The sequence below is a fragment of the Lissotriton helveticus genome, chromosome 8, assembly GCF_964261635.1.
Source record: "Lissotriton helveticus chromosome 8, aLisHel1.1, whole genome shotgun sequence".
NCBI lineage: Eukaryota > Metazoa > Chordata > Amphibia > Caudata > Salamandridae > Lissotriton > Lissotriton helveticus.
In genome coordinates this window covers 1,102,715,897-1,102,739,710 of record NC_136069.1, presented here as the reverse complement: position 1 = coordinate 1,102,739,710, position 23,814 = coordinate 1,102,715,897, and the positions used below count along the sequence as shown (strand labels likewise).

General features: G+C 38.8%; 1 protein-coding gene across 1 annotated transcript in view; it reads right to left on the bottom strand.

Annotated features, from left to right (window-relative positions):
- Positions 1-23,814, bottom strand: part of MXRA5 (matrix remodeling associated 5) — a 302,010-nt gene that overhangs the window by 44,006 nt on the left and 234,190 nt on the right. The window contains exon 4 of the mRNA XM_078657987.1: positions 6,570-6,960. Coding sequence (XP_078514113.1) covers positions 6,570-6,960 — 391 coding nt within the window. The remainder of the gene's footprint in view (positions 1-6,569; positions 6,961-23,814) is intronic.

The following is a 23,814-nucleotide window of genomic DNA, read 5'->3' as shown; positions in this document are numbered from 1 at the left end:
TGCAATACAGCCCCCTGGCGCATACTGGAGGTTCCTGGTGGGCTAGTTGGCCCCCAGGGACCCCAGTATGCAAGCGTACTTAATCCTCCAACTTAGAACGCGTTACGGGGCATGTTTGCACAGTGGTGAAGGTAGGGGGCGGGGCTTGAGGTGACATGTGTGCAAACACGCCCTGTGGCGCGTTTTAGGTTGGGGAATATATTCCTCTTCAATCCAGAGGTCCCCTAGGGGCCAACTAGTCCAACAGGTACCTCCAGTAAGCGCCACGGAGCTGTGTTGCAGAGTGTTGTAAAAAGGGGGCGTGCCCTCTCATCACCTCTCTGCAATGCAGCTCTCTGGCGCATACTGGAGGTACCTTGTGGGCTAGTTGGCTCACAGGTCACCTCAGGATTGAAGAGGAATATATTCCCCAACCTAAACCGCGCCACAGGGCGTGTTTGCACACGTCACCTCAGGCCTCGCCCCCTTCCTTCACTATTGAGCAAAATATTCCTCTAAAATCAGCCGAAGTACAAATTCCGATTTACTCACCTGTTATCACGAGAGACGTCAGTGCTGCATCTTTGAGCCCAGGACGGACCCTGAAAAGTAAATGTAACCATACTTACAGTAACTTGAATTTCCTTCTATAGGCTAACATTCACTGGTTTCACTTGGAAATTGTTCTAAGTGTCGATTTTTTAAACTTACAAATATTCCTCTAAAATCAGCCGAACTACAAATTTCGATTTACTCACCTGTTATCAGGGGAGAACCCAGTGCTGCATCTTTTAGCCCAGCACTGACCCTGAAAAGTAATTGTAACCTTACTTACCAGTAACTTGTATTTCCTTCCATAGGAATTCATTTTCTCGTTTTCACAAGAAAAGTTTCCAAGTGTCTATTTTCACAAACTACAAATATTCCTTAAAAATCGCCTGTATGACTTAAACACATTCTTTTAACTGTTTCTAGGAGATGTACCAGTGCTGGATCTAGGATTCACCACTGAGAAAGAAAAAGTGATGATAACACTACTTACCTGCTAAGTGAATTTCTTTTTGTAGGCTAACATTGACTGGTTTCACTTGGAATTTCTTCTAAGTTTGGAGTTTTGGAACTTTAAAATATTCCTCTAAAATCAGCCGAACTACGAATTACAATTTACTCACCTATTATCAGAAGAGACCTCAGTGTTGCATCTTTGAGCCCAGTACTGATCCTGAAAACTAATTCTAACCGTACTTACCAGTAACTTGAATTTCCTTCTATAGGCTAAGAGTGACTGGTTTCACTTGGAAATTCTTCTAAGTGTTGATTTTTGAAACTTACAAATATTTCGTTAAAAACAGCCGAACTACAAATTACAATTTACTCACCTGTTGTCAGGAGAGACCTCAGTGCTACATCTCTGAGCCCAGTACTGATCCTGAAAAGTAATTCTAAACATACTTACCAGTAACTTGAATTTCCTTCCATAGGCTAACATTGACTTGTTTCACTTGGAAATTCTTCTAAGAGTTGATTTTTGAAACTTACAAATATTTCCTTAAAATCAGCCTAACTACGAATTCCGATTTACTCACCTGTTAAGGGCGAGAATCCAGAGCTGCATCTTTTAGCCCAGCACTGACCCTGAAAAGTAATTGTAACCTTACTTACCAGTAACTTCTATTTCCTTCCATAGAAATCCATTGTCTGGTTTTCACCAGAAACATTTCTAAGTGTCTATTTTCACAAACTACAAATATTCCTTAAAAATCGCTTGTATGACTTAAACGCATTCTTTTAACCGTTTATAGGAGATGCACCAGTGCTGGATGTAGGAATCACCACTGAGTAAGAAAAAGTAATGATAACACTACTTACCTGCTAAGTGAATTTCCTTCTATAGGCTAACAGTGACTGGTTTCACTTGGAAATTCTTCTAAGTGTGGAGTTTTGGAACTTTAAAATATTCCTTTAAAATCAGCCGAACTACGAATTTCGATGTACTCACCTGTTATCAGGAGAGCCCTCAGTGCTGCATCTTTGACTCAGTAGTGATCCATAAAAGTAATTCTAACCGTAGGCTAACATTGACTGGTTTCACTTGGAAATTCTTCTGTCAAGTTTTGGAACTTTAAAATATTCACCTAAAATTATCCGAACAGCGAATTCCGATTTACTCACCTGTTATCAGGAGAGAACCCAGTGCTGCATCTTTAAGCCCAGCACTGAAAAGTAATTCTAACCATACTTACAAGTAACTTGTATTTCCTTCCATAGGAATTCATTGACTGGTTTTCACCAGAAAAGTTTTTAAGTGTCTATTTTCACAAAGTACAAATATTCCTTAAAAATCACCTGTATAATTTAAACGCATTCTTTCAACTGTTTACAGGAGATGCACCAGTGCTGAATCCAGGATCCACCACTGAGTAACGATAACACTACTTACCTGCTAAGTGAATTTCCTCCTTTAGGATAACATTGGTGATTCAATGTGAAAAAGTTAGTCTGTCAACTTTTAAAATACAATAATATTCCTTAAAAATTACTACTGTAACCAAAACGCTTTTACTGTTTACAGGAGATGTCCCAGGACTGAATCTAGGATCCAGTCATGTGGTTAGAAAAGTAATCCATAAAGTAACTAATTGCATTTAACTAGAAATGCCCATTGCGCTCAGTGTTGCATTGTGTTTGAAATTGTGTTGCCCATTGCAACAACTGTAACTACTGTACTTAAAAGTCTATTGCCTATTTGCAAAGTATTTAAACTGAAGTAATTCATTCTGAGAAAGTATGTAACTATAATGTATTTTAAAAAAAATATATAAAAATAAATAGTTTAGAAAAAGTAGTAAATCAGTATAAAAAAATAAATATAACAATTAATACATTTAAAAAGTGTAATTTACAAAACCTTTGAAATTCACTGAAAAAAACATAGGTTTCAGACATGTTATAGTTAGGAATTAACATTTAAAAAACCTTTCAAATTCACTGAAAAACCATAGGTTTCAGACATGTTATAGTTAGGAATTAGCATTTAAAAAACCTTAGAAATTTACTGAAAAAAACATAGGTTTTAGGGGTGTTATAGTTAGCTGAACATTTCACTCCTACACAACCATTGAAATGCCTCCATTGTATTTAGTTCTGCTAACGATAATTTGCGCGCCCACAACCACTGCTGATGATGTCACATATTACAACATTCATGACATGGTCAGTGACATCACTGATGACTTCACTGATGACATCTAAAATGACATCACTGATGACATCGTCCAGTGAATGTGGTTTGGTTTGTTATTTAAATATGTATTATATATATAGCAATCTGCATTGAAGAAGTTCGGTGAAGACAAACAGTGATCTCTGCACTCTATGCTCTAACAATGCAAGGGAAGATGCGCAAATTATTGTCCTAGGGACTGTTAATAATGTGGCTATGTAAAGGACTGAGTGTCCATGTTAATAGTAGTGGCCTCTCAGTCCTTTACTCCCTTAGCAGTGATAATTTGCGCTACATAACGTGAGCGAAAATAGCCACATTATTAACAGTCCCTAGGACAATAATTTGCGCAATGGCACTCACTCTCTAAAATCACTCTAATGAGCTCTAATTGTGTCGTGTAAATGCCGCGATCTGGGAACTCACAGTGCATTGTTTGGAACTACATTGATCCAAAAACTACTAAGCCCACAATGCATCTTAACAGCCATGTGGTGTCTACAGGTATTTAAGGTAAAAAGTAATGATGGACTATTGTTTGTTACCGTGATCAGGGACTGCTTCATGTCCGAAACGCGTAGGTGGGGAACCTACAGAAAATAAACCAAAAATTCAACTAACGAAGTAGTGTGCGGCGTTTTTCTCTTTTGAGAAGTTATTGCTGAAAGTAATTATCGCGAGGGTGTCCTGAACCTTGCCGCCGGCACCAGCTACTGTTGCTCCTCTCATCTTGTGACATTTGCTTGTTGATATATATATATACATATATATATATGTATATGTTTTTTTTTTGCTTCATGGTTCATGTATGTTGAGATAAGTGTAGAAATACATACCTTTTTTCGTCCTCAATATTTTGGCTATACAGTTACAACAATATTTCCTACTCTAAATACCAGACCTACAACGTGGTTGCTGAGACACTCATTTTTGTGTTTTTTAAAACTTCACTTTAGCTGGAGAGGTGATCAGTTTAAAGAAAAACTCGGTTTACCATCATGTGGGCTAAGCATTGCTATCCTCCAACAAAGGTCTATTACAAGCAATACATCACATAAATATAACCACATTTTCTATTCTGACTTAAGTCAATAATGAGCGTTTGGTATGAGTTAAAGGGTTTTAGTTTAAATCTTTTAGTAAATTATTTTATTACATCATAAGTAAATCCATAAGTTGTAGTCATTAGAATCTTATTAGAAATCTATAATCAAAAGCCAATAGCCAATGAATGAATTGGAATAAAAACATTAAGCACGTTCCTTAAAGGAAAGAATCTCTATTCTAGGAATCGGGAGAGAATGGTGTCAGGCAGAGCCCAGAAAGAGTTCCAGTTCGAGAGAGAGTGAGACAGTTTAAGTATAAAACTTAGGCTTATAAAGCAGACCAACAAATCAAAAATCAATCAGAGCAGAACTTCCCATAATGAGAGGTTCAAGAAAATCAGTAGTTTCAGAGCAGCTTGGAAAAGGGGATTAAATTGAAAATTGCAAGGGCAAGTGGTAACCTGCTCTAGGAACACGCACTATTATAAGCAGTTGAAAATTATATTGCAATATTCATGTTGCATCTTCTCCTCATATAGTTCAATCAGTTTTCAGTGCTCTAATAGGAACATGTTCACTCCTCTTCTACACACAGGACACAGGTCCACAGACAGTAATATTTAAGTTTGCTACTATACTGTACTATTTTTAAATGTATGTGGGTTACTTGCTCATTCAAGACTACTTTTCCAAGTATAACTACATCTCTAACCTTCTAATATGGCAAGTTTTATTCATGCTGACAATGGTCCATGTAAAAGCTGAAACATCTATATCATGAAAAGAAAAATATTTTCCACAACACCATCCTTTGGAATAAAACAAATATGTTAAAAGATGTCAAGGTCAGTATAAATGCTGTATTTTTACATGGGGTTTTCTTCTTTACTTCACTAAACTACAATTTTAAATCATGTGTTAACAGTGGTCTTTGTGTAAGTAGAAACATTCTACAGAGTTTATAAGAAAACATACATGCACTTATCATTTATTAAGAAAACATGTTCATAGAAAGGTTAAGAATTTGACATTTTATGTCGGGTTCAGCCATTCTAGTCAGTTGGCTTTACAAGCAATGTTGCTTCTGCCATTTGGAGTAGTGTGGCTCACTGGTTAGAGGCGGCAGGCCCGAGAGCAGAAGTCAGCCTGGGACCAGGGTTCAATTCCCGACGCGGCAGGGTCGTGGACCTTGGTCAGCGGACTTGATAATTCTCGCTTTGGTGCTTACTCTAATCAGGGGTTCCACTCGGCAACTCTGGGCATTAGCTTACCTAATCTCCACAACGGCCCCACCAATTCCGGGGATGCCTGGCTCCACCTTGGGGACTCCCAGCAAGGGACCATCCCACAGGGAAAGCCAGGACGGGTTCCCCAGAGTTATACAGCGCCGGGACGCCCCGTTGCTGGGGCAGCTGTGCGCTTTACAAGTATACTACATTTACATTTACATTTACATTTGAGGCCTAGTATGAGTAGATATGGTTGCTTAGTGCACTTTTTACTTTTAAAAACATTTAATTGTCATTAAATCCTACACATTAATTCAGCACATCTATTATAAACTGTTTTATTTTCTCAATATTTTTTAAGACCCACCTTCACTACGTGTCTCTAAGGGTGATGGCCCAAAATAGAACAGTTTCAAAGGATCTAGAATCAGTGGTATGCTCTCAGAGGCATAGGTTCCATCTTTTTTAGGGCAAGCAACAGATCTATTTTCTTAAATAGTCAATGCCACTCTTTTTAAACTTTTCTTCCACTGGGAATCTGATGCTGAAAAGTAATTTTGAGGTTAAAATAGACTGTAAAGTCTCTCACCAAGTATACTCTAAATGTAACCAAAAAACTCAATCTTAAGCATTGGTAGCATACAACCATGATGTTAACGTCTGAGTATCAGCTTAATTAAGGAAAATGCAAAAGGGCCCAAAACTTTCTTTTTCCGGTGTATGGTGAGCACTCCAAATGGCAAAATTATATTTTCTTTGAATCACTTCCTCTTAAAATTCTCCCACTGTTTATGCATCTTTCATGAGTTTTTACCAAACCCGCTCATGTTGTTTAGTATTACTTTTAAAATACCTCTACACAAATTCTTCTGTAAACGAAAACTTCTCTCACATTGTATTAAACCATTGCAATATACAGCAGATCTTTATACGAAATTGCAATATAATTGTTCAAGGTACCATTCTGTTGGAAGAACCGGAAAATACCGGACCAAGCCATAATTTTGTTCAATATTTACTCAGACTATCAAATGATATAATTGTGTAACAACGAACTGTTATTGACCCAAAGATGTGGAACCATGTTCTTACCTCCAGATTGCTTATCCCATTTAGGAAGCCATTTCATATTGCAGTCACAGGCCCAGGGATTTCCGTGCAGGAAAAGGCTCTCAAGCTGTGGCATGGAGTCGACCATCTTCTCTGGAAGAGTAGTAATCTTGTTTTCAGACAAATACAGGTGCTTGATCGTGGATAGCCGGAAGTAATCCAGGAATCCAAACGTTGTAAATGTGTAGGGATGCAGCTGCTGCAGCAAATTCCCCTCTAGATGCAGCAGTCTCAGGGAGGTTAACCCGTTGAAGGCATTGGGGTGGATAAATTCAACTTTGTTGTGATCAATGTGCAGCCTCATTAATCCTGAAAGGCCCTGGAAGGTTTGGCCTGTGATGACGTTTAACTTGTTGTAGCTCATTTTGAAAACCTGGAATAAAAAAGGAAAACGTGTTGTTGCTCTTTGGTTCAAGACTGTTTAGTGATAAAACAGCCTAAATAGATAATAGGCGGGCACCACCTACTTGAATACACAAAGTTGATTATTGGAAATGTTATAAGGTTTGCTAGAAGACAGTCTATAGTGGCCTCTTTGCAGCATGTAGCAGCTTAAAAATCATCAGTAAATAAGTAGGTCTCACATAAATAAATATTATTTTCTTATACATTGGCGAATGTTCTGAAGTTTGCTTACGGTAGGTAGCATAAGCAGCATTATTCTGGATAACAACAAGCAGTCATGCCATTGCCAACTATAAAATCCAGAAGGCAAATGAAAACAAGCATTCACTAACCCAATATATGTTGCCTTGGCAAGCATGTATTATCTTATTTGTTTTTTTTTGCAGAAAACACCCAAATAATTGAGCAAAAAATAAAGGAGCAGGCCTTTAGCCCATGCACATGGAAAACTAGCACAGAAGTGAACTATTTTTCAATTGTGCACATGAGATCATGGAAAATGCAGCTGTTTTGCAGTGGAACACAGCCAAAGGATGAAGTGGGCTGACCCTTTGTTTCATGTTAAATGCTGCATTGGGGAGAAGCAATATGTGAATGACAGTTGAATAGATCAATAGATGAACAGGGATGATTGAAATAAACATGAGGCTGGCGAAACTGCTAAAGCTGTCTGTAGGCCACCCCTACAACATTCGGAAGCAATCGTTTTCATATTAAACGGCCAGAATTTGAAAGGAACTTTCATTGCCTATAGGCCAAGATTGATTCCGCCCGACTCATAAAAGAAATGAAAACATTCTTGTTAGGGCATTATATGCCCTTCCCAAAATGCCATTAAACCTTCCTGGAAGGAGTTCTTCTCACAATCCGCATTGCATTGTCTTGCCATCTCCAACCCAATAATAACTTTGTGGTCAATGTAAAGAGAGTACTGAATAATTAATGTTCCATATTTTTTATTAAAAAGTTCTCATATCTACTAATAATTGCCTATATATCTCTGATCAAATTCCGTGCAACTAGCTGCAAACTGCTGGACACTGGGTCTAGACTTGTGCCTGGTTAATTAATGCATAAAAAACATAAACATTAGGTCATAGCTTATATTACGGACTTCATAACCTGGGTGTTTTTTGGCTTCGATTTCAAATCTATTTTCCTTTAAATCCAATATCATACCTATGCATTTCGGTGATTGTATGTACGTGCATGGGGGGGTGGGGTTGGGGGGGCTTAGGCCCCCTATCACCCTTGCAAATGCATTCGAAATTTGTGATCTCCTATTTGGTAATTGCAAATTGTGAATGCTTTCCCATAAATTCCCATGGGCCTCTAAGCCCATAGGAATGAATGGGAAAGCATTACCAAATGGCGAATCGAAATTTGCGGTTCGCTATTAAATAATGTGTAGGAAACACTATTATTTTTGCGAAACCTACATGCATAAGGCATTGCGACTCCTAATTTGTGAGTCCTTAAAAATTGCTATTAAAGAATCGCAATTTCTTATCTTGACGCATGTTCCTATTTGGCCTTTAAAAGGGATCAGTAACCAATAGACTTTTTTTCACTTAAGAACTACCTCTCAGTGTATTAACGGGCACTTGAAGGTCGTGCGTATACCCCATTAAATGTTTACAAGGAATGTGTAATACAAACATGGACTTTAAAAAATGTCTGTTGTTCTATATATGCCCAGATCAGTTGACTGGGGGGTGAGTGTTTGATTTGCTCAAGCGTTCTGTCCATCATCCCCTTTGGTATCGCTTTGTTCGCCCTAAGTTGGCAGGGTATGCTCAGACGTGAGTCCCTTGCTCACTTTGCCACTGGATTCAAGATAGCCTGGCTGATCAGGAATATGAATCCGAAACCAGTCCCAGGATGCTTGTTTCCGGTCCAGGGAAGACATGGCTTGGCAGTTCGGGCTGGACTGTTCCAATGAGGCGCAGGGTCAGACTGATTTGCATATATGGCCATGTCTGAACTGGGGTGGCAGAGTGAGCTAAAGAATGGCGATGGATTAAACCCAGATCAGTTGACTGGGGTGAGTGTTTGTTTGATCAAGCGCTCCGTCCATCATCCCCTTTGGTTTCTCTATATATGCCTTAGCCAAATGAGGTAACATGCTGTTTAAAATAAACTATGCATCAATTATCTCAGTACAGAATGTGTTCTGGCAAGACTAAACTCAAAATTGCCTTCACATGCATGTAATTTACCAAGTTGTGTCAAAAGAATCATTTTATAGATAGTTGCGCAAAATAATTATGGGCTGATGTAGGAGCCTAAATACCGGTCGGTAACGGCCGATTTTGGCCGTTACCTACCGGTATTTAAGAATTGGCATGTAGGGGCATTTATTTTACAGAATCGGTAAAATTACCGATTCGGTAAATCCAAAAGTAGGTGGGACTCTTCTGAGTCCCAAAGGCAATACAGATTCTGTATTTTACCACCCAATTCAATTGGGTGGTAAAATACCGAATCCAGGTGTGCATGCACATGTGTGCATGCACACCTATGCCATGTGACAGACAGACATGCCCTTAGGGCATGTCTGTGTGCCACATGGCACACATGGCTCACAGCCCATAGGAATCAATAGGAAATACCGATTCGGTATTTACCGAATCGGTAAATACCGAATTTTAAAGAATCAGTAATTCAATTACCGATTCTTCCTAAATCTCCCTCCTTCATATTTACCGATTCATAAATACCGAATCGGTAAAATTCGGTATTTATGAATCGGTAAATACGTTTTTCCTACATCTGGCCCAATGTTGCTTAAATGATCATGACATTTGAATTATTGTGAAATATTAGCAACAGATGGCTTAATTAATCCCTTAGGGAACTTTTTCTTTGGGCATATTTCAGCTTGGTTGTGGCACATTTGATTCTTTAATGACTGCAGCAAATTACTTCTTCCTCATTTTAAGCTTAATTCATGAAGATGTATAAGAGATGGAAAACACTATGCAGCTGATTGGCTTTATGCTGAAGACAAAAAAATGCTAAAAGTAAATAATAATGTATACTGCAGAGTACAGGAGAACTGATAAAACCCAATTTCTTCTCTGTAGCCTAGCTAAAGGCACCAACAAAGAAAAATGCAAAGAAGAGAGATCGCTTTAACGGATGTCCTACAGATATGGCAGTAGAGAAGCCCCTTGGGGAAGGAAGAAATATTTTATTTCTAGTAGGCAATATTTTAATAATTGTTATTAAACCTTTGGAGTGTTGAGATCTCCATAGAAGAATTAAGTGGCTATGGCCTGGGTCAGTAATGGCTTGTGCAGACCTATTGCGCCAACATTCCAGTATTGGATGTCTTGTTTCTTCCTTTTTAATGTATACATTTCTACCCCCTGTAGGTGGACTGTTACACTAGCATTATAACCTTTCTGCCTCAGGTTAGAATAATTGTTAAAGTCCATCACATTTTCCTTTGACTTCAGGCTATAACCATCCATTTTATCAGTATTCGACAAATTCCTAGGTAGAAGGTAGTGATCTATTCTAAATACTACCACACTGCCCACTGGTTTCCATTTAGAGTTGGGTGTCAAAAGTGCAGCAACCAAAAATTAGCGAATTTTCCATCTGTCCAATACTCAATCATGCTTCCTCTTTTAGAGATGGGGAACCCACTGATTTTCTGATGACAGAGAGTCATCTGGCTCATCTCTTGAAAATATCCTCTCTCTCGCCCAATGCCCAACAACATTTCTACCTGAGAAACCACCTTTCAAGGGCCTGCTCTTAGACATAAACCTCATCAGCTTCTTTCATGTCTGAGACAACCACATGAACTATGGTGGTTCAGGGCATGAAAAGTATCAACTCATCCAAAGCAAAGGAGTTGTCATTGTTTTTTCAAAGACAAGCCAACAAAATTAAGAACAAAATGTCAGGATTTCTGACGTTTTCCTCCTAGCTGTTGGAACCATTTTGGCAAAATGTTCCCACTGAATATGCAGGAAACTCCAGAATGAATGAGCTGATCAGTACTGCCCCCCCAGAGATGGTGCCTTCACTGTCCAAACTCTGTAGCAACTGGCTTGCGACCCCCAAATAAGATCCTAAATTTTCATTTTTTTGCAGCATATTAGTAACTGAAGCATTTGAGATAAACTGTTGGGCATAGAAGATAAAGAGAAAAATTAACAGAAATGACCAAAGTTTGATGAGTGGGGGTAATTAATATAACCCTTATACCACATGCTTTTGTTCTAGCTTGTATGTCAAAATATTGAGAACCAGAATAGTGTGGTAAATTTGTATCATGGGCTAAACATTAACCCAGACAAATATTATAATTTTAGGATCTGCTGAGTTTTTGCTGTAATTTATGTATATTTACTTAAATAACTGTGAGTCTACACATCTCAAATATTACTTCATTACATTTAGGTCGTGCTTCTTCTGTGAGTAACAAAAGTATTATTTTGTATACGTTTTCAGCAAATAATGTATACTGCCATTGCCTCAGGGATACCAATCTTCGTGTACATTTGTCGTTATCCTGCAAGGGAACCATAGCATCCTTTTATTTAGTCTATGTCTGATATGAATATTTCCTCGAGGGGAGCACCTTACCTTCTCATAGGTGTTGTTTGTGCTTAATTTGACATGTAAAGTTTCTTTCACTACACAAAAACCAATATGACATAGTTTGTTTTATGTTGTGTCCACTCTATATCAACAAAATCCTACATATTCACAATTTGTTCACAATTATCTTAGCAAAATACAGATAACACAACTTTCAACTATAAAAATAGATTTATTTCTTCTTTACATACTAAAATTAAAAATTATCTTGTATTTACATGTTTAGAAAAAACATCCTGCATTCTTTACATAAGTTTAAAACAGTTCAATTCCACTGACACATCCTTTGAAGTTTCCCTAAAGATATATATAATTATGTCAACCTTGTCTCACATTTTTTATACGGCACAATCATCTTTGTGATTTCAATCCTATTTGTGTTTATTCACTTAATTTCTTATGCACTCAGAATTAGAGTTCCTTTTGATTTTGCTTAATCTGCGTTTCACCTGTGAATTGTTTTCTGTAGCCTTCATCACGACTTATAACAAATCGATAATATCAATTATTTAAGGAGAGGTGAGGCACAGCGGCCGAAGTGGTTGACCCCGGAGCACAGGGCTAATGGTTTGCACCAGGCAGCTCACTCAGCATCATGTAATACTGAGCAAAAATCTCCCCAATGGCCCCCCAATGCCTGGATACCCTTAGGGGCGATAAGTTCACGCTTTACAAATGTGGAGTTAATTAATTAATTTTTGGGGCAGGCAACCCCATACATTATTTCGCAAAACAAGGGCTAGGTCAGACAATGAAAGAAGGCTTCATCAGAAGCAGAACATACTGTGGAACCAACTACTCTTTGTAATTTGGGGTGATCTAGTAACTGGTGTACTGCTTAACGTTTGCTGTCTATGTAAAGTTATTCATCATTCAAGGTGGATATCCTCTCAATCTCTATGTATAATGCGTATTAGCTTTGTTTTTTGATCTGTTGCTTTATCATTATAACATCATTTTCCCAATACCTAAATGGATCGTCCACTTATTCAGGTTTCTTCATATAGTAGCCAAGGACACTAATTTCACCAGTCTGCTATGTTGTCATCCTGACAACCATTCAATCAAGCTGGTATTTATTTACGATTATATATCTGTGGTCACAACCAACACCTTCCTGCAAAATATGTGAGGCAGCTCAGCGAGGTACCACTCCAGCATTATGTCAAAAATCATTCAGGGTCACAAGGGTGCACAGTACATTAGGTTTTGTCCATCCATCATGATTTAAGCATACTCCACCTTTTAATTATTTTTTTGTACACCTTGTGTTACTTGCTTTAATTAGGGTAGAGGATCAATGTTGAGTTGTAGACTTCTACCAGATAGGGTGCATATAATTACCAATTGGTTTAATAATACAAGTGCAAAAAATGATTAAGGCGCATTGCAGAGATTAATTAAACCAGCATCTTTGGCCCCAAAAAGTGTTTACTAAAGTAATGGGTATCACCAATAGTGTCAGGACCAGTCTGTGCAGGTTACTGTTTCCCAAAAATCTAAGATCATTCATTGTTCCTGCATGGACACACACAACAACCAAATAAGGCTTAGAAGTGATGGGCCTAAGCCACTCATACTCATCCAATAGATTGTGACATGACTGTAGCTCCTTATATACGAGGCAGAATCATGTCACTGAAAAGTCACTAACACAGGGCTGTGGCCATGCAATTGTACAATGTGAGAGCTTCACCTGTTAATCCCATATGTGCTTTCCACTCTTTCCGTCAAACATCTTCCTCTCTCTGATGAGTGGTGGTTCATCCATGACCAGAACCAGTACCTTTTTGTGGTGGGGATTCTTGTCGCTCACGCTCATGGGCCTAGATGGCTGCACCTGGACTCCCCTAAGAAATACATTTAGGAAAGGTTGATCCTGCCTTGCTTGGTGCAGGAATAGACATTAACAAAGGACTTAATTCATTCAACAGTAAACTCATGCCAACATGTCCACACTCTAGGTATTGCATTGTATCCTTTTCAACCTATCATGGCAACAGCGATCTGGTAGTACCTGAATTTTAAAAAACATCTGAAAAGTATAATAGAAGGCCTAACCCTTGCTTCAAAACCTTGACAAAAGGATACCTTGTTTACATGGCATCTGTTTGCTTATAGGTTCCTATATTTCCTTTTGCTACTTCTTGAGTGTATTGTTACACTACTGCAGAATGCTGCCTATGATGTTTGTTTCCCTCACCATATTGTGGTGCCCTGTCACCATTTAACCATCCTACACTTCTTCATACACAAATGCCCCTCCTTTGTATACCTTTTAACTTGATTTCATTTCCTTTACCTCCCCTGTACAACATAAGTCTGAACTCCAATAGGCAAACCAATAATGTAATGCTTTACATCCACTGTTGATTTGCCATTATGGAATAAGAATAATCACTCATCACTTCTTCCCCTCAAACTACAATTTCCAAACACCATTTCATGTTCAAGAATCTTGAGTACCTACTTTGCAGTAATCTTAACTTTACCCCCCACCCACAATTTCCTCGGTGCTGTCCAAATGGGATTGCAAACATATTACTCGAACACTATTCTTACTCTTGTTTCAAACTTCACATCATAATAACCCATCCTCTATCTACATTATTGTTCACCTTTCTGGTGTGTTTGAGATCAACACCCCTTCCTGATAACAAAATTTGCTATTTTCAATGTCACTCTATCAACTCTGGACTGGTTCTATTTCTACAACTTTATTCAAGCATTCTCTGTCTTCTGGAGAGCCTCTTGATACTTGCTCTCCCTGCTCTTTTTATATGCTACCTCATTCAGTGGCATCATCTCCAAGAGCATTTACAAAAGCAACCATACATTCTTTTCCACTGAGCCAACACTAATACTAATAGTCATGCAAGGAGTAAAAATCACCTACTCTAACTGCATTTCCAATTCCAATTAATAAGCTTTATTTGACATCTCAGTCATAAAAGCAATCTAAAACATAAATAAAAGTACAGGTATATATATAATTCAAATTTAGACACATTTAAAACCAAGTATGACAGGCATAGCATCGCAGCATACAAGAATGGGATTTCTTGAAAAGTACATGAATATAAGGAAGAGTAGCTTCCAATCCCTGAGTAATTTAATAACTTGTTAAGTGAAAAAAGCACAAATACAATTATACATATGTGAGCAAGGCAATGGGATCGGAAATTTAGTAGTGGGATTTGGCATCCCATGAACAAAAGCTAACCTTAAGATGAAGAAGCGTTATGGTTCATTTGGAGCTTATTTGCGCCTCTGGCTCTAATGGCCTAAATCCACCCAAAAAACTTGGCAATAGCACATGCATGGGCCAGTTTCAGGCCTGATCTGAGAATTCTTAGTGCAAGCCCAAAGCTATGAGTCCCCAGGTGTCTACATAATGGTTTAATACATGTCTTTTGGGGGTCAGTGTAGCCCGAGCAAACAAAGAGGACATGGCAAATGAATTCTGCTGAATCCTTGCCAGTCAGACAGACAGAGTCACCATTTGGGGCCCACTTGTGGGTGAATATTTTCAAGAGCAAAGTGCCAACCCTGAATTGTAAATATAATTTCCTATCTAGTGGGGCAGAGATAGCATCCCAATAGGGGTCTAAAAATCTACTGCATTTGAAATCTAGAAATTTGCCAGTTAACTGACTTTTAGTGAGTCTACCCTAATATTTGCTCACCCCTTGGTTGAGTTATCAATTGGGGCATGGAAACCCTTTTTATATTTCCCTAGAAAATGTCCACCTTCCGAAACTGATACCAACTAGTGGGCTGCCCCAATACTCCACGCCCTCAACAAACTGTGAATTTAAAGTGATCCCCAGGACAGTCCTCCCAAACTTTAACCAGATTCTCTGCAATTCACAATCTGTGATTTGCTCATCTAAACCTTCTTCCTACCCCCACAACTCCCTTATGCCTCATCTAGATTTCAGACATTCAGCCTTCAGGGAATTTAAATTAGGAGCTTTTTCCTTGCCAGTCTAATTTCTCTTGCCTCTCTTTTTCCACATGAGAAGCTTCAAACACCTACCAGTTATTCGTTGAATGTCTAAACAAATTAATGTCTCTCATCTTCCACTTTCCTCAGGCAAATAGTTCTGGTCTACATCCCTCCAAATCCTCAGTCTCATCTGAGGATGTACAATCTAAGGGGCTCATTAGGATTGCGGTTTTTCCGCATCCTCTGGGCCGGCGGAATCCACCGCCGGCCCGGAGGATGCGGAAAAACCGCAGCGGACCCACCAAAGACCCACCGCCACATTAGGATGGCTGGTGGGTCCTGGTTTCCGTCCGCAGCTTTTCCGCCGTGGTTGGCTTACAACCGCGGCGGAAAAGCTGTAATATGGTGACGGTGTCTCTCAGACACCGTCCACCATATTAGGATGCACAGAAAGAAATGCTTTTACACGGCGGATATTCCGCCGTGTAAAAGCATACGGTGCTTCACTGCGGGGGCCCGTTGCTGGCCCCCTGGGTGAAGGGGGGGTGGGGGGTGCACATGGGGGGTACCTATGGTACCCCCCTGCATATGTATGCAGCAAGCGGCAGGCACCGCGCGGTGCCTGCTGCTTGCTGCATACATATGCAATGTATGCTTTTTTAACATTGCGGCGGGTGCAGCTTGAAGCTGTACCCGCCACAATGTTAAATATCCAGGATGTGACCGCCAGGGTGGCGGTCACATCCTAATTTGCACGGAGGGACCGCCGCAGCCCATGCGGACGGTCCCTCCTACTCTAGGGTGGCGGACGGACGCAAGTCCGTCTGCCATCCTAATGAGCCCCAATGTGTATATGAATCTATAATTTACTTTCCGTATTTGTAGTCACTGTTGATGTCACCTCTCTTTACCACATAATTTCCCATATTCTGTAGGCAATTTTTCCAACCAACAATGATGCTTTGCACCATATTGTGGGTGTTCGACTTTAATAATATTTCAAAAATATTGATCGTCTTTAATATTGCAGCAACAATTTTATGATGTCTAGAATATCAGGGAACATGATGTTGCAGGTCAGAATATATATATTTTTATTTTACCAATAATATCGAAACTCTTAATATTGTTTTATTGAATATTGTTGTTCAAAATATTGTAGAGGGGTTTTTAATATTTTATTTAACCTACTGTTGCTCTGGTTAAAGTGGGAATAATAAATGTGACCCCTGCAAAGACCAACAGTTTCCTTACTTATTTTACCCTTCCAAATCCCAATAATTTCCTTACTGATGTTCCTGTTGGAGTGGGAATAGTAAATGTGATCCCTCCAAAATCCAACTCTTTCCCAACTTTTACTCGGGTTGGACTGGGAATTGTAAATCTGACTCCTCCATATTCCAACATTTGCCCTACTTTTGCTCGGGTTAGATTGGTAATAGGAAATCTGACCCATCCAAAGCCCAAGACTTTCCTTACTGTTGCTCAAGTTGGAGTGAAACTATTAAGGCTGATTATCTTTCACATAAGTGTTTTTTATTTTTTGTTTAAATACAGTTATGATGGCATTTTGTATATGTAATATTTAAAAGTGTATAAAGCTGGAGTTAGAATTGTCAATTTTTATACTTTGTATATGTTGCATACATTATTAATGAATGTTGGATTTTATTTATATTGGTATTTGCAAATATTTTTTCATTATTATTTTTAGTTTATTGTTTGTATTTGTTTTTACTATTATTGGATACAATTTCTGTACCTTCATTTTAAATCATATTTTATTTTTATTTTGTATATTTACTTTCCATGTTCCATTTTTTGTGTTGTTTAGCTTAACTTATTTTTTCTTAGTATGTTTTCTTTTAAATTTTAATGAACTCGTATTCATACTGCAGCACAAACCGGAACTTCCATTGCATTAAAATCCATGTTGCCGTACACGTTTCGGACACCACAGTCCTTGTTCACAGGCCAAGTGCAGAGTGAGGCAGCAGCATAATTAGAGACACCTGAATACTCAATTATATAATCCCGCTCCAGTGTGCTTCCATGTGAATGATGCAAGTGCATTCTGGTTAAACTAGTTCTGACAATCAACTTTACCACCAGTGAGTCCACCATCACTTTGCAGCCAATACTAATTATATCAAAAACCCAAGTGGGCCAACACAATATTCATTCCTGGTTCAGCTGGGAAATAAACTAAAAGCCAATTGCTCCACTTGTGACTACAGATCAAAGTCACATGGTCCCGCTTTCTTACGCGGCAGTGCATCTTCACGGCTGGACAGGCCGTAATATTTCCAAAGCAATGGTTGTCCTCGAACAAAGACACACACGCAAAGGGCTCACTCTTTATTTGGAAACTGCAGCACAAATCGGAACTTCCGTTGCATTAAAATCCATGTTTAACTTTTTGTATAATTTTGAAATGAAATTCGTTTTAGAAATATTTTTAAATGGAATATTTGTAAGGAAAATTCATTTTTTATATGTTATAAATAATGCTTACCTCTGTAGGCCAAGATTGTGTCCATTATATTTTACCTGCAATATTTGTGTATCATGATATTTTGGACATCGATATTATGTCAATATTAGTATGGAGTTCAGGGACCACTTTACGTATGCATTCCGAAAAAGACTGTTTGTGGAGTAGAATGTGTCTATCCTTTATATTTCAATAGCTCAGTAAATGGTTCAGGCATAGTTATCATAGGAGTCTTGTTCTAGTGGGTTTTGGATGTTCATGCACTCAATTTAAGCTCCATGGAGCAGAAATAGCTTAAGGGACTACCTTATCTTGAAAGGCATTTTTCTGACTTTTCGTTTATTTCTTTTGTTCAATTTAATTATAGAAGATAGCTAATACAGTTTATTCCTGCAATTGTTTTCGACTATTTCCTTTACATCCTTTGTCTTATTACTACACTGATGCCTACTTAACAGTAAGTCCTGTGCATGTTCTATGATTCTAAAGGGTGGGGCAAGTATATTTTGGTATTCTGAGATTTAAATCTAGACAGTAGGTTGAGTTTGACACTCACTATGGGGCATATACACACCTTTGTCTACTGTACACTTTCAGCTTCACAAGATAGCGTTTTACATTTTTAAACAGCGATTCTGAATTGTACACAGGTATGCACCCTCTAAGTAGTCTTTGCAGGAAAATAGTAAAGTTCAAACCAAAGGCCAATACCATATTTTTTGCAAAAAGGATAGTCTTGACATTTATCTGAACTGTAACTACAGGTCCACAGAGAGTTGTATAATGAGAGGGAATGCCCTCCAGCTCCAAGTGTAGGACTAGTGTGGACCTGGAAGAAGGCTCTGAAGGCCCAAGGAATGATTCTAGATACGAGAACAAGAGAGAGGAGAAAGATGAGGAATCACAGGGCCAGACTTATGAGGCCTTAATCTTCCATGTCTCCAATACCTCAGAGAAAACATTTTGAACAACTTCTTCTAAGAGCATTTTCTAGAAACAGGTGAAGGGGAAACAATTGCTGAAAAATGAAAGAAGTTTACCCTTTGCAAAATATAAGTAGATCAGCCTCTATACCTGCAAAGACTGAGGTTAATGCTGGATTCTAAAGATGTAGAGTAATTGTATGGACCCAGCAGTGCACAAACCGAGTTTCTTGGATAGCTGTAGGTTCACTCTGATTTTTCAGGTCAAAGTAGCAAGAGCATTTTGTTTGTCTCATTTGAAAATCTTAACAAGAATATTTTAGTTCTTTATTGCTCAATTCTGACTTTTCCATTTTCCCAGAACTCTACTCTTGGTAATTAACAGATGACTGACTCACTGTTGGAAATGGAACAAGCTGGGTGGCTGATGTTTGTCCCTTCAGTCTCCTTGCCCTATGCCTGGAAAACATCTGCAGTCACTTGAGGGCAAATATACTATATTTCATGCAAAGCAGCACAACCACCTAAGATGCTGCATTATGCTGGGCGAGAAGGATAGAGCAGGGCAGTGCCAAATCTGCTAAGATATTGCACTGCTACTCGCTTCCCAAGCATTGGTGCACAACTTGGCAGTCTTGTGCCACTCACAAACGTTTGCAGTCCCAAGGTGTATGTGTCATGTCCAGCATATGTATTTCACTGGGCACTGTTGCAGTGAAAACACTATTCTTAGACTAGCTTAAAATCTTTACCCACTTTGTATGTGTTCTGTACACAAGTCTCACTCATGGTAATCACATGATAAATGGACTATACACGTTAACTATCAGTGTCTGCATTTTAAGATGAGGGCACTTCGACACAGCTATGATAAGGAGTATTTGGCGGGTTACACATGAGCATGTGTTCACACTCTTAGGCACACATGTGCAAGCTGCATATGTGAGACTACAATCATGCATAGCCTGGTTATTGTACACATGTAGCCTGGCACAAGAGGGGACTTTGCAAGGTAAGATGTTGATCTGGGGTAGGCCTTATATTACTAGTGGGCACTCATAGGTAACATCAGTAGGGTTTACTTATTGTTCAACAGTGTCACTATATTATACTTACAAGGGGGAGTCTTCCCTGATGTGCAGTTTTCTTCCAGTAGGCCAACAAAGTGCAGTAAGGTATCAAACTTGGGTGAAACATGTGTGCCAAATTTGAATATGCCCCAAGAATCTAAATGTACCCCTTAGTAGTCATCCAGAACTGTCATATTTCTATGGCTTATCTAAGGATTGAATTCCAAGTTTTTTGTTATCCTGCCGGGCCAACGTAATTAACCTGATCCCCAGCAGAGGGAACAAAGGCCTCCCCACACAAAAGGAGCAATTACCACTGCTTCTATCTGCTCCTAGGGAGGAAGGTGGGGTTAAAATCTGCATCTGTGAATTAGCTGTCACACTGTACCAGGGATGGGACAACCCAGACCCACTGAACAAAGTAGGAAGCCCACAACTCTGGAGTCTAGACAGGAGGAAGCTCCTCTTTGATGTTTTGGTGAGAAAGTCCAAGGAAGAGAATTCAGCTAAGGGTGGAACTGACTCCCCAAGAGGAGATGTGCACAGAAACCTCTTTGCAGTGTCATTTTGGGTTGTCCCAGCATGTGTGCAGGAGGGTTGAGGCAGGCATGTAGGGGTGATGTGGTACCGTAGTATTGGCCAAGGGTTTCTGGACTCAAGAATTTTCCATCCCCATTTAAAAACTCTTTCTCAAAAGAGAACAAAATCCTGGGCCTGGATTGCGATAGCAGCAACACCATGGAAGGTAAAAATTACACGCCCCCAAGACGCTCAAATGGACTGAAGACTCTCCTTAGCCTAGGACTGGTGGGTCTTTCCAAGGGCCAGTACAGCTGACCCACTAACACCCCCTGAGGACCAGTTGGTGAAAGACTTGTTCTCCACTTCCCCCCAGATGTTCAGGAAGACATCCAAGAGGCCATGGGTTCTGTAGAAGGTACAGCAGAGGATAAATCTTGTGCAAGGAGCCAGCAGAAACAGCTCCCAGCAGAGTTTGTCTAGTTAGAGACCAGGGGACCAACTGAAAATGCTACTGGACCAATATTACAGATAGGGTGCACTTTCCATGTTTGCACCTTGGTGCAGCTTAAAGCAGGGGTGATGGATGAAAACATGAAAAGGGTACTCGACCAGGACAGTGCATTCAAGAGAAATATGGATCAGAATTTTTAAAGCTGCTCCGTGTTACTCTGTGCAGGCGGCAACCCGCATGCACTTTTGAAAGGAAATAGAGATCCCCTTGCAGGCAGATGTTTAACAGTGATTAACTGCACCCACTTGCAATAGTCTATCTGGGGCCCATGGGACCCCCTTTCATCCATTTAGAGGGCTGCCTTGGTGCCACTTTTTGTGCACACTATCAGTGTGCCTTCTAAAGGCATATTTGCCTCTGTACCTACGGCGGTATTATAGCGTGGGGCAGGAGGCAAAGGGATTTCCTCATTTGCATGGGGCCAGGCCTTCATGCAAAGGAGGGCACATCCTCTAATGATAGCTCTGGTGCTGTATGTGCAAAAAGGGCCACACAAGCATCTGCGGCCCCTTGTAATTTACCAAGTTAAAAAATCGTCATTCCAAAATATTGTCTCCAAAATATTGTGACATGGAAATATTGTGTGCAAGGTAACGTTGTCATGAATATCGATTTTAAGGTAAGTAATATCTATTTTTTAAGTATCAAAGTCATTAATATCATTTACCAAAATATAGCTGTTTATAATATCGTTTTTTATTTATTCATGTAGTTTAGTATATGTTTTAAATGTGTACAATGTGAGTTTTTTGTTAAAATATAATTTCTGGTTTTTAATATAGATGTCACATTTTTAGTAGTTATGAAATTTACTTTCATAATTTTTTGTGATTTTTTTATGTTAAGTGTGCAATTTATTTTTATCTAAATTATAGGTGCGGATTGTGGGGTTTATAGGTGTATTGGAAGGGAAGTGATTTAAATGTAATTAATTAATTAATAATTGGTTGCTAATTAATATTATTTATTTAATTGATAATTAATTATGTTAATTGTGTTAATACATGTTTTTTAGGTGTGAGTTGTGGGGCTTATAAGGGTACAGGGTGGGAAGTAAATTAATTCTAAATAATTAATAACTAGTCGGTAATGAATATTAATTATTTAATTGCTCATTAATTATGTTAATTGTGTAATTAATTATTTTTTCATTTGAAATGGTATGTGTGTGTTGTGGGGTTTATTGTGGTACAGGGTGGGAAGTAAATTCAATTTAAGTAATTTATGTTTTCTATTAAAATAATAATTTACATTTAATCAATCATCATCACTAAACTTTATTCGATCTATCGAGATAGACCATAAAAGTACAAGAAGAAGAATAGAAGTTACAGTACAATGCAAACATATTAATTGGTTACCAGTATCATATAAAAATGGTTAATGATTTTACATTTACAATTAATATCAGAGAGAAGGGGAGAAAGGCGAAAACCTTATTTGGCGATCCGCTATACATTTCAATATACCAAAGTTTCTCTTAAAATCATCGAGCTTCATTTAAAACTATGTACAATGATTACGGCTATAAATAAGACAAAAGTATATGTAGTCAAAACCATACTATGTACCTTTACCAATTCAATTCACGAGCACCTTCCCACTAAGTTACAGGGATACAAACGGGCTGAGGCATAGACCAGGACAATTATGTCAATAGCAGTCACACAGGTTTCTTTAAGGACACAGCCATGTCAGTTAATCACAGCTAGATCCAAGCTGGACTGTGGACCTCAAAAAGCTAAGGACATGTAACACAGAGTTGCTGGTAAGCATTTGTAAAAAAATAAATGCTGGTCTGACCTGTCTAAAATTACACTTCTTTAAAATGGGAATAAGATAAGATTTTCTGGGTAACCTGTAAAAACTGCAGAACATAAAAAAATGCATCATGTGCTGCGGAGTCTTCCTGTCACAGCAACAGACAGGGAGACTCTGATATAATTCACTTAGTATATAAGCTAACATGATTACATGACATGGCGTTACCAGTGCTTAATTTGAGCTGCTGTTCTGCACCGTAACTAAATTCTCAACACCGGCACATGTGAAAGTCCATAACACAGTGCTGCTGCTTGTCTAATTTTGAAGTCAGCATAACACCAAAGTGTTTAATCATTCAAAATACATAAACAATTATTAATATCTGCCACGCAGCCATTCTTATGGTTTTGGGTGGCCTGGAATAGTCTGAATTGTCATACTTGTAAGTTGTGTTAGTACTGGCATTGGCAGCATTGACAGGGTCAATGAGTGGTCCAAGCAGCAATTGCCTCCTAGGAAGGGCCCTGGCACTTACTTTTTTGCACATTAGGCACAGTGTACAGCAGTACATAATGGAGCATATTACAGTCACATAAATATGCAACAAAGAAAGGATTAAATTAAGAAAATAATGTCACTATTCTTATGTTAATAGGATGCACAAAAATGTGAAAAATGGTATAACTGTCATTGCCGACTCTGGAGGCTTACAAGGGTAAAGGACAGCAATGACACAGTGAGTGAGCCTATATTGAAATCACCTTTATTACAACTACATCGAATGCTATCCTTGCTTATTTACGTATACATGCTTACTGACTCAATGCCATAAACACTATAAACAGACTCACCTCGTGTTGGTGACAGCCTTACTGATTTGAGTTTTAGTAAAAACAAGCAATCAGACTCATTAATGTACAATACAGTGGATGAAACATCGTCCCTATGTCGGTATAAATCAATAAATAAATA